Source organism: Mastomys coucha, unplaced genomic scaffold (assembly GCF_008632895.1).
Source record: "Mastomys coucha isolate ucsf_1 unplaced genomic scaffold, UCSF_Mcou_1 pScaffold22, whole genome shotgun sequence".
NCBI classification, from domain to species: Eukaryota; Metazoa; Chordata; class Mammalia; order Rodentia; family Muridae; genus Mastomys; species Mastomys coucha.
Window position 1 is genome coordinate 23,825,482 of NW_022196905.1, and position 10,696 is coordinate 23,836,177.

Genomic DNA, 10,696 nt, shown 5'->3' on the forward strand with positions numbered 1-10,696 from the left:
GCTGGAAACGGGTTCCTTAGGGTAATGAGAGAGCCACCGGTGTGTTCTCAAATGTCAAAGATAGCTACAGAGCCTCTGCAGGCGGTTCCTTCCTCTTCCCCAGCAGCCTCCTCCAGTGCCACAGGGAATGCTTTGGCAGCCAGCCGAGGATTCCCCTCACCCCTCCCTGGTTCTCACCTTTCCTGTTACACAGGAAATGCTGTCTAGGCAGGGCCCAGGCCAAGAGGGGCAGTGAGCACAGGCTCACACCCCACTGCTGTTGAGGCCCCTGGCCATGCTGCAGTCACTTTAGATAGCTGGCTCTCCGCCCTAGGGCACACCCAGGGAAGGTGACTTGGTGGCAAATGTCTCTAGGGCAAGCCTGAGACGCTTTACAAAATAGCTCTGCATCTGAAGCCAACTTGGAAAATTCCAGGGTAAAGGAAATTTACCACAGCTCAGGGATAGCCTGGGCTTGGATGAAAACATCTAGAGTTTTATTTAGGGTGCTCAGAACAGGAAGGCCACAGCCCCTCAGCGCAAAGGAAGGACTCGGCCAAGCCCACCAAGAGGGAGTCCTTTAATAGACTGCACAGACAGGAGACACAACAGGCCAGCACCCTGCTTGCAGGCCCAGGTGCTTTGCCAGCAGATGCAAGGCCTCCCCCACCTGGGTGTGGGCCGCAGGGTGGAGATGAGGTGGTTTAAAAAACACAGCTGTACTAATTCTTCACTTTCACAGAAAAGAGAAACTTGGGGGAGCAGCTCACTGGAGAATTTACATAGAGCTGAGTCTGAAAACCCACCCCTAGAGGAGTTGAACCTCCCCCTGAGCTGTCTCTGCTCAGTAAGGGGCAGACACCACATGGAAGGCGCAGGCCAGTCCAGAGGAACATGCTGACTTAAATAGCTGTCCCTCCCATTCCCAGCTGTTAGCATTTCTACACTATGTACATTGTTGTGCTTTATTGCTCCCACTCCAGCCTCTGCCTAAAGCTCAGGGTGGAGGGAGGACCCCTGAACCAGATTCAGCTGGGTGGGAGCGCCAGGCCCCCAAAGGCTGGTGCTCTGTATGGTTCTGAGGCTGCCAGGCTCAGGTCACTGGAGTTGCAGACCAAGGGTACAGCCAGCCTCACCAGCCAGCTCTTCTGAGGAGCAGCAGAAACAGAAGGATCAGTGCTGGACAAGATGCAGGCTGGGTAGGAGCAGGCAGGGTGGAAGGACAAGTGCAAGGCCATGAGTCTGGGGCAGAGGGTTGTGCACATGGGGCTGTTGGGGTCTGCAGGGCACCTCACAGGAACCATTGTGTCGCAGTGAGCTTGATGGAGGGTGTAAAGGACCACTGGCCTGGGGCCCCATGGAGCACAGGGCTGCTTCCAGTTTATCAGGGGCTGGCAGTGGCAGGCCCCAGCTCAGGGTATGTGCACTGGGAGATTCGGGGAGAACTGGCAGGCATCCTGTGGGGCTGGGTGAGAAGGGAAGGCTGTGGTGATTGATGTCTTTGAGTATGTCTTTGCCAGGCCAGGGGTTAACACAGGATCAGTTGTTCTCAAAGAGTGAGAGCAAATCGTCACTGCTGTTTGTCGGAAGGTCAGGTGGACCCAGGTAGGAGAGCAGTTCATCAGGATTGGTCAGTTCTGGGAGCAGCTGAGGATAAAGCAAACACATTAGCAGCTGTGGTCTCAGACCCTTCATGTCCAGTGATCATGCCATCCTGGCCTCAGGCCCAGTGGGAATGCTAAACTGCCCTTCCACTGTCAAATGCTGGGTGCCTGAGTGAAGCTATCTGGCTGTATGCAGCTGCCCGTATCTCCCCATGCAAGGCTGCTACAGGACAATAGCTTGAGACATGGCTCCCGGGAGCCAGTGAGTACAACCGGAGGTGACACTGGAGATACACAGGCCTGAGAAAGGATCTCCAGTGTAATTCTCAGGGCCCAGGGCACACGGTAGGATTCCATGCCTCTGGGGCTTTCTGCTCTGGCCCGCTCCTCATCTTTCTCATGTGGAACTTCACTAAGTTTCTATTATGGTCCAAGGACAGTAAACACACACTCATGTTTCTGCTCACAAACTGCCTGTGTTACCAAGATGCAGAACTGAATAAATGCCCAGGTCACATTAGGCTCTGAGGACAGTGCTGTGAGCTTCACACAACCACGCTCCAAAGACTCTAGGGGCAGGTCACTCATTAACCACACACAAGTACCTGGTAGCTATTCCAGGTATAACCTGTGTAGAACAGCTGCCCTTGGGTGACATTCACTCCTGAAGGTTCACTGTCATCCCTTCTATGAAGCAAGGTGTATAGACTCAGAGACTGACGGCTCCCACCCCACACAGGACTGGTTACTTACGTCCAGAGCTGGTTCTGAGGCCTCCCCTGCCCCAGTCATGCTGGGAGGCCCCATCATGCCCGTGGCAGGATTGAAAGCCAGTTCGCTGATGGGCCCTGTGTTTGGTTGGCCCAGGGGCTGCCGGGATGCAGGGGAAGGGTTTGGATGGTGTAGCTGGGTGCCTGGGGTGGGCCCGAGGTTGGGAGTGTGCAGTCCTGGTGGTCCAGGATTATGGGCTGGGTCCAGGTGGCCTGCTGGTGCCATCTGAGGATGGAGAAAGACCTTATTAGAATAGTTCTAGGACTTCTTGAAGACTCCCACCCATGGGCCACCCATGTATGCAGCACTAACCTGGCCTGGGAGGCATGGAGCAGACTTGTCTGGAGTCAGGAGGCTGCCAGGAATGTCAGACTGGTAGGAAATTGGGGGTGGCCCCTGGGTGAACTCAGCAAGGTTTGGGGTGGTGGGTGTAGCAGATGGGAAGGATTCTGGGAAGGTTCCAGGCCCCAGGAAGTTGGAACCTACAAGAGGAAAGTCAGACAGAGAGCTCAGATAGGCAGACGTGCCAGGTATAAAGGTGGCTAGGGCACAGGGGAATACAGCGACACAGGCAATAATTCTACATGCCTACCCATCACTGCAAGGGGGCCGAACCTGGGGCAGTTGTAGGAGGGGAGACCTCAAGTGATGGAAAAGGACCCACCACAATGGAAGTATTTCAGAGAAAAGCCTTCCTCCAATCCAGAGGGGAAGGTGAAGCCTCACTCACTACCCTGCTTCTTAAAGTCATGGTCCACCATGACTTCCCCACCATGCCAGAGATGGGATGTGAAGGCAGGCATCCTCGGCGTGTTACTTTAACTGTGGCTGGGACGCTGCCACAGGCAAGAAGGCTGATCTGGAGAGGATGCATCATTTGCCCAGGGCCACCTGAGGTTCAAGCCTGGGAGTGCCATACTCACCCTGGCTGGGGTAGTCGCTGGGGGTAGGGGCCGAAGGGGGCTGCAATGGGGCAAAAGGGGCAGCGCCAGGGCCCAGTGCTGCAATCATCTCCATCACACTGGGCATGAGCACATGGGCAGGGCTCACAGTGCGGCAGCGCTTCAGCACTGGCCCATCTGGCTCCTCCTTGATGTGTAGGTCAGGCTTCACAGGTACGGGCTTCCAGCTGCACGTGGGGTCGATGGTGATCTCCTCATAGTCTGAGCTAAGCAGGAACAGATGGGTACTGGTCACTTGCCACCACCCACCCAGCACCTGCCGCCCTTCTCAGCTGTCAAGAAGTTTCCAACCAGGTCTTCCGCTCAAACACTCTTCTACCCAGAAACCTTATCAGATGTGCAGTAAGCATTGGCCAGGAGTGGAGCTGCTTCACCATAGGAAGAGGCTCTGAAGACCGCACTCACTCCAGTACGCCCTCTGGTGGCCAGATGCAGGGGGTAGCAGGAAGAAAACACTTACTTCTGAATATAAATCAGGATGCCAAGCATATACTGATCCACCTCCAGGCCCTCCAGCAATGCCGTCTTGCTGTAGAAAGCAAAAGACTGTTGAGGGAGCCTAGCCCAGCTGGGTGTCAACCCTATCACTTCTCCAGCTCTATCACCTATGTGAGGTGACTCTGTAAGGGCCCCTGTGTGTACAGCAATGTTCATGGCATGTACCAGGCGACCCTTTGGGAGGTGACCCTGGATAAACCACTATGGTAGCCAAGTGTGAGGGGATGCTGTGCAAAATAGGCGCTTTCTGCCCTAAGATGGGCTGCCCTGCTCTGTGTTAGAGTGCCCTTCTTGATGCTATTTTGTGTTTCACCCTCTGAGGAAGCAGCAGCTCTTCCCTCATCATAAACAAGAGTGACTTACTTGCATACCGGGCACCTCCAGGTCCCCCGCTCACAGTTGAGCTGTAAGTATGACTCCAGGTCAAAGCACTGTGGAGAGATAGGGAGAGTGGTCATTCTCACCACCTCAGTGGACAGGGTTGTTATGACAGTCTTCAGGAAAGTATGACTTAAATAAGGTATAATATATTTAAGGCATCAAGTTTCTACTGCAGCCTTTTTCTTTTTTTTTGTTTTTTGTTTGTTTGTTGGTTGGTTGGTTTGTTTGTTTTTTTCAAGACAGGGTTTCTCTGCATAGCCCTGGCTGTCCTGAAACTCATTCTGTAGCCCAGGCTGGCCTCCAACTGAGAAATCCACCTGCCTCTGCCTCCCAAGTGCTGAGCCCACCACGCTCAGCCTTTTCTTTAATAGACCCAGTTTGGGATGCCCCAAGCAGCCTTCCTCAGCACTGTGATGCCCTAGAACCAAAGCAAATATCCATAGAAACCCCTTCACCCAGGACAGGCTGGGGTGTCACATGCCTTTAATCCCAGTGTTCAGGAGGCGAGGCAGATAGACCTCTGTGTTTGAGGCCAGCCTGGTCTACATAAAGAGCTTTCCAGGGACAGTTGGAGCTACATGTCACAAACAACATACCTACATATGTAGGAAAAATTGTGATTATGTTTCAAATAAAACTAATCTCAGGGGAGGCAAGCAAAGAGGCCAGGCCCCTGTAGTGAGTCTGTCTTTTTGGTCTCCCAGCTGAGATACTGGGGTTCCACCCAACAAAGAGGATGAGGCTGAGAACATTATTTTTCCAACACTAGAGTGAGGTGGTTTCTGCCTGCCATCTCAGAGCTTGGGAGCTAAAGGCAAGATGATGAGGAATTCAGGCTCATCCCAGCTAAATAGAGTATCTGAGGTCAGCCTGGGATATTTGAGGTTCTATCTCAAAGGGAACCCTTGCCCCCCCAAACAGATTGCCACAATGTATCTTAGACTGGCTTTCCACTTAAGGTCCTATTGCCTCAGATCCTGAGATCTGGGATTACAGGTGCAGATTACCATACCAGGCTCAAAATATTTCTCTAAACGGCTGGTAAATATGTCTTTATCTGAAGTTTTTACAGGCTGTAGCTATGAATAGTAGCATGCATCTCAGTTGGATCCTTCCAGTGGATCCTGTGTTCTGTTCTGGGTTTTTTTTTTTTTTTCAGGCTGCCTCGAACTCAGAAATCCTCCTGCTTCTGCCTCCCAAGTGCTGGGATTATAGGCATGTGCCACCACCACCCGGCTCTGTTCTGTTCTTAATCATTTTATTCATTTACATTTCAAATGATATCCCCTTCCTGGTTACCCCTCCACAATCCCCCCCCCAAAACTGTTCTTTCTTCTAAATATTACTAAGCAGTTTTCTCAGTTCCCACCTAGATCCCAGTCAATACTGAGGCAACTTTTTGGTTTCTCCACAAGCTTGAAATATCTTAAGGGCAACAAGTGTCTACAGGGACCACACACCTGTATGTGGCGACAGTCGTGACCACGGGCTGGGAGCTGGATCCTGCGGAAGGTGATGGGGCACTTCAGGGACACCTTGATAGCCGTCTGCTCCACCCCATCCTCTCCATTGGGCCCAGGGGTGCCAGGGATGGTGCCGCTACTGAAGTTCCGCTTTACTGACATTGACAGGGGAAAGGTCTTGAGTAAAGGTCCCCACCACCATGGGCTAACCAGGGACCCAGTCACTGCTCAATCAAAGGCTCTCAGGAGTAGCCTGGAGCTAACCAGTGCCCCTGAGAGAAAATGGCCTCTGGGTCACAGAGCAGGGTTCAGCCCAGGCCCAGCACAGGTGGCTGAGGAGTAGAGAGCACTCACTCTTGGTGATGCAGTGCTCAGCTGGCAAGAGGCGCTTCTTGAGGAGGCCCTGCAGCACAGAGCGGACAGATGGACGGTGCACCAGCTGCAGCACGAAGAGGTGGGACTGCAACAGAGTGAGAGATGTTACATGGGGGGGAGAAGCTAGGGAAGGTGGATACAGCTCAGAGGACATGTCTAGGAGTTAATTCAAGGGGTGCAGGCACAGAGGGAAGAAAGCCAAGCCAGCCACCTTCCAGGCAGCTAGGCCCTCCTGAGTGTTGATATGCAGGCAAGGGCTTTTTTATTTTGTTGCCACACTGTCTCAGCCTTCAGCAGGGCACTATGGTATTGCTCAATCACTGCCTAGTTTTCTGTCAAAACACAATCACCTCAAGTCCTTGGAACTCCTGACATGATATGGCTTCTGAGCTACCCTATCTCCGTGTCACCTCAACCAGCAAGGTTCCTGGTGGCCTGTAGCTCAAGGTCTACTTGGGATCCTGCCCACTGGAACCTAGTGAGGCCCAGACTAGTGCAGGTGAAACAATTTCCTTTCTGTGCAGCTTGGTTTCTTTGACATAATAACAGGAGCATTAAATCTTTTTAATGTAACAGAGTGTATTTAACCGGTTCCCTTTTCTTATAGGGCAAGGACAGAGTAAAACAGAGAAGCACTATCTTGTTTGTCAAGGATAAAAGCACTCACCACAAGCTCCCAAACCCCCCAGGAGGGATGATGAGCTGGGGGAGTGTCAGCTGGCCCCAGCCCCAACCCTGCCCAACCCTGGCCACAGCCCCTCAGCCCCACAGGCTACGCACACAGCAGCAGGCGGTGACAGTGATCTGGATGGTGTTGCGGCCAGGCTGGCACACATGCTTCAGGTAGAGAGGCTTGTGCGAGGTCTTGTTGTCTCCACGCTCGATGCTGAGGGGTGTGGCGTTGACGCTGACCTGCACAGATGCTGGCCAGTTGGTGTTCATCTGCCGGTCCTCATGGTGGTAGCATTTGAATTGCAGCTCCAGGTCAGGCCTAGTAGGGAGGATAGATGGTGATGGGAGCCCACACTATGCAGCCAGGGCCCAGGAGCAAGATGGCAGTGAGACTCACCTCAGCATCAGGGTCTTATAGACAGAATCTCGGAGCTGGAAGACATGGTTGCTCACAGCCAGGTTGTGCTGCAGGCGGAAGGGCTCCAGGACCACCCCATCTCGAACTGGGAAGGTCAGGCGCAGCTCATCACAAGGAACACTTGCTGAGGGCAGAGGAATGCTGGCCATGAATTTGGTGCCCTGCCAAGGGATCTTGCCCTTCAACAATACTTCTGCACCTAGAGCCCCAAACCCAAACTCAACTCCAGCCAGAAACTCTGAAGAGGATGGTTTTAGGATACCCCTAAAATCAGGGCTCCCATTAGTGTTTCTTCTTAGAACTTGGGCCCACAGTCTACTTGGATATCAAGCACAGACTGAATCCCATTCTGAACAGTCACAGGACATGGTTCCAACCAAGAAAGCACATTCAGACTGGACTTTTCCTGAAGGAAGGGCTGAGCTGCTGACGGTTCACTTTGGGTTCACAGACAGATCTTCACAGGACCACCATGAGAAACAGGAGGATCTGATCTAACCCTTCTTGTTATTTTTTTTTTAAAGATTTATTTATTTCATGTATGTGAGTACACTGTTGCTGTCTTCAGACACACCAGAAGAGGGCATCAGATCCCATTACAGATGGTTGTGAGCCACCATACGGTTACTGGGAATTGAACTCAGGACCTCTGGAAGAGCAGACTGTGCTCTTACCCACTGAGCCATCTCTCCAGCACCCCCTACCCCTTCTTGATTCTTTTTGTTGTTGTTGTTTTTCAAGACAGGGTTTCTCTGTGTAGCCCTGGCTGTCCTGGAACTCACTCTGTAGACCAGGCTAGCCTCAAACTCAGAAATCCACCTGCCTCTGCCTCCCAAGTGCTGGGATTAAAGGTGTGCGCCACCATTGCCCAGCCCCTTCTTGGTTCTTATGAAGCTGTGGCACTGGGCTTTTCTCGGGGTCTAGCAACAGTCCCTGGTTTTCCAAGCTCCCTGTAGGACTCTACTGAGTCGCACCCAAGCTACTGACACCTCAGGTGGGTGTTGTCCCTAAAATAAACACTCACCAGAGGGTGATGGGTGCAAGGAGCTGAGGCCTGGCTTGAGGTCAGGCAGGAAAGGAGACTTGACTTCCTGGCTTGGGGACATGTAGGGAACATTGCTGCTAGGCGTCATGGGTGGTGTGGGATTCCCCGGCAGTGGGGAGCTGGGGTAACCAGGGATGGAGCGGGAAGGCTGTAGAGGTTGAGCATAAACAGTCAAAGCAGAATGGCAGGGTGGGAGGGTAGTGTGTTCATGGAGCACCCGTGGAGTACTAGGCAGGGCGCCTACACTCCTCCTGCCTGGGTGCCCTTTTTCCATGTGCCCACCCTGTGAACCTCCCAGCCCATCCACCCCTGCCAAGCCCCATACCCCACTCAAGCCAGGCTGGCTGTAGCTGATGCTGCCCCCGTTGAAGCTGGCGCCCTGCCCGTTGAACTGCTCTGTGGGCTGTGGGAGAGAAAACTGAGTGTGCTTGGAGCTCTAGCCTGCCCATGCACTGACCCCTAGGCTCAACCCTAGACCCTGTACCACATTCTCTATACCCCCCATAATGATTTCATAATGCAAAAGATCAACACTACATGAAACAGGAGTGACCTTCCAAGTTGGAAGGGCTGAAAGATTAGGACACACAACACCCCTCAGCCTCATCATCCTGCCTCCCCAGGATCCATCTGAGCTGTGTTCATCTTCCACATGCTCAGATAGGGTGCACTGCCAGCAGGGGCCTGTCTTCTAGACAGAGGTCAGGATGCAGGGTAGAGGACTGACGGAGTGAAATGCACAGCTTCACAAAAGTTGTCAGAATGGCTTGGAAGTCTATCTGCTGTTCCCTACACCAATTACTCACGGGTATGTATGTATGTATGTATGTATGTATGCATGCATTCATGCATGTACATACGTACGTACCACAGAACCAGACCAGTCACCCTGAGAGCTGTTCTTATACTGACTAGGATTCCCTGGCCAACCTGCCTAAAGGCCCACTGAGTCCTGTGGCACTCAACCCAACCCAGGCCCATGGGAGCCAGTCCTACCTTGTAATGCAGTCCCGTGGGGCCAGGGGCAGACAGGGACTGGGCCATGCCCTGCTGCAGGGGTAGTCTGTGTCCTGTGTAGGAGGAGGCAGGGCCAGGGGGCTGCCCAGGGCCAGGAGCATACTGGGCAGTGCTGGCTGTGTACTGGCCTCCTTGCAGATACTGCTGCCCAGGATACACCTGAGAGGAAGTAGATGCCCAGGGAAAGAGAGGTATCAGGGGGAAGCAGCTTGCCATGCACGTATCTAAGTGTATGTGAGTGTACATGTGTACATGTGATCTTGCTGGACACAGGCAGTCCTCTCACTCCAGATGCCACCCTTGTCATAACTTGGAGGCTGGGCACTTGGGTAGTTGAAACATCACCTAGAACCGAGCGTGAGCCAGCAAGACACTCACCTCTGAGTAGGCTCTCTTGACCCCCTGTCGAGGCAGTGGCTGCCCTTGGGGAGGCCCAGGGTACCCATGCTGAGGCAGTCGCTGTCCTGCATATAAGGGTGTCATGCCTGCTGCCCGGGTAGGATTCATGGCCATAGAGGAAAGGCCAGAGGGGCCCATCATTCCTCCCATGCCTGAAGGGGTCATGCCAGGGGGTACACTGGGTCCTCGAGGACCTCCATGCTGTAGAAACTGGCTGTTAAAAGACTGCCCAGTCCCCATCTAAGAAGAGAAAACAGAGGAATAGTCAGGTCTCACTCTCAGCTTATTGCCACGGTCTGGTCCTCTCTCTTTCAGGAAATCCCAGCACAGTCTACACTTGTCCCCAGAACCTGCTGCCTTGTCAAATCCACCAAGCCCACCATAATTACCACCACACGAGGGAAGCCTGAGGGGGCCTTACCGCTCCATATTGGCTTAGCTCCTGGCTCTGCTTCTCTTGCAGGGCAGCCACAGTGGCTGTGGCTGTGGCTGTGGCTGTAGCTGCAGCAGCAGCCATGGCAGCTGCAGCTGCTGCTTGTGTGAAGTCAGTTGAGGGCCGTGCTGCATGTGTGGGGAGCCCCAGGCCTGCAGGGCCTCCTGCATACCTGTAGGTGATAGAGGACTGCCTTACTGTCTACAAAGGCTTGCTCTGAGACATAGCACTCAGGGGAAGCCCATTCTCCCATTCTTTTTGTTGTTGTTTTGTTTTGTTTTTTGACTCAAGGTTTTTCTATGTGGCCCTGCTTGTCCTGGAACTCACTCTGTAGACCAAGCTGGCCTCGAACTCAGAAATCCGCCAGACTCTGCCTCCCACTGCCTGGCCCATTATTCCATTCTTTTTTTTTTTTTTTCGAGACAGGGTTTCTCCGTGTAGGCCTGGCTATCCTGGAACTCACTCTGTAGATCAGGCTGGCCTCGAACTCAGAAATTCGCCTGCCTCTGCCTCCCAAGTGCTGGGATTAAAGGCATGCGCCACAACCGCCAGACGCATTATTCCATTCTTAATAAAAACTTCCATTGTAGGGCTGGTAAGATGGCTCAATGGGTAAGAGCACTGATTGCTCTCCTGAAGGTCCTGAGTTCAAATCCCAGCAACCACATGATGGCTCACA

The 10,696-nt window shown here is 53.1% G+C and overlaps 1 protein-coding gene across 9 annotated transcripts in view; it reads right to left on the reverse strand.

The window, feature by feature from the left end:
- Positions 1-451: 451 nt before the first annotated feature.
- The window catches only part of Zmiz2 (zinc finger MIZ-type containing 2), an 18,324-nt gene continuing 8,079 nt past the window's right edge, over positions 452-10,696 (reverse strand). For 4 of the 9 annotated variants that reach the window (XM_031339627.1, XM_031339625.1, XM_031339626.1 and 1 more), the window contains 15 exons: positions 10,006-10,189; positions 9,564-9,824; positions 9,165-9,344; positions 8,494-8,571; positions 8,148-8,316; positions 7,103-7,247; positions 6,814-7,024; positions 6,013-6,118; positions 5,656-5,813; positions 4,178-4,245; positions 3,777-3,845; positions 3,278-3,522; positions 2,667-2,836; positions 2,337-2,579; positions 462-1,626 (listed from right to left, as the gene is read on the reverse strand). In XM_031339627.1, the coding sequence (XP_031195487.1) occupies positions 1,519-1,626; positions 2,337-2,579; positions 2,667-2,836; positions 3,278-3,522; positions 3,777-3,845; positions 4,178-4,245; positions 5,656-5,813; positions 6,013-6,118; positions 6,814-7,024; positions 7,103-7,247; positions 8,148-8,316; positions 8,494-8,571; positions 9,165-9,344; positions 9,564-9,824; positions 10,006-10,189 (2,395 nt within the window). In that variant the 3' untranslated portion in view covers positions 462-1,518. Of the gene's footprint in view, positions 1,627-2,336; positions 2,580-2,666; positions 2,837-3,277; positions 3,523-3,776; positions 3,846-4,177; positions 4,246-5,655; positions 5,814-6,012; positions 6,119-6,813; positions 7,025-7,102; positions 7,248-8,147; positions 8,317-8,493; positions 8,572-9,164; positions 9,345-9,563; positions 9,825-10,005; positions 10,190-10,696 lie in introns of all 9 variants that reach the window. The other 5 variants (XM_031339633.1, XM_031339628.1, XM_031339632.1 and 2 more) reach the window with 3 other exon arrangements.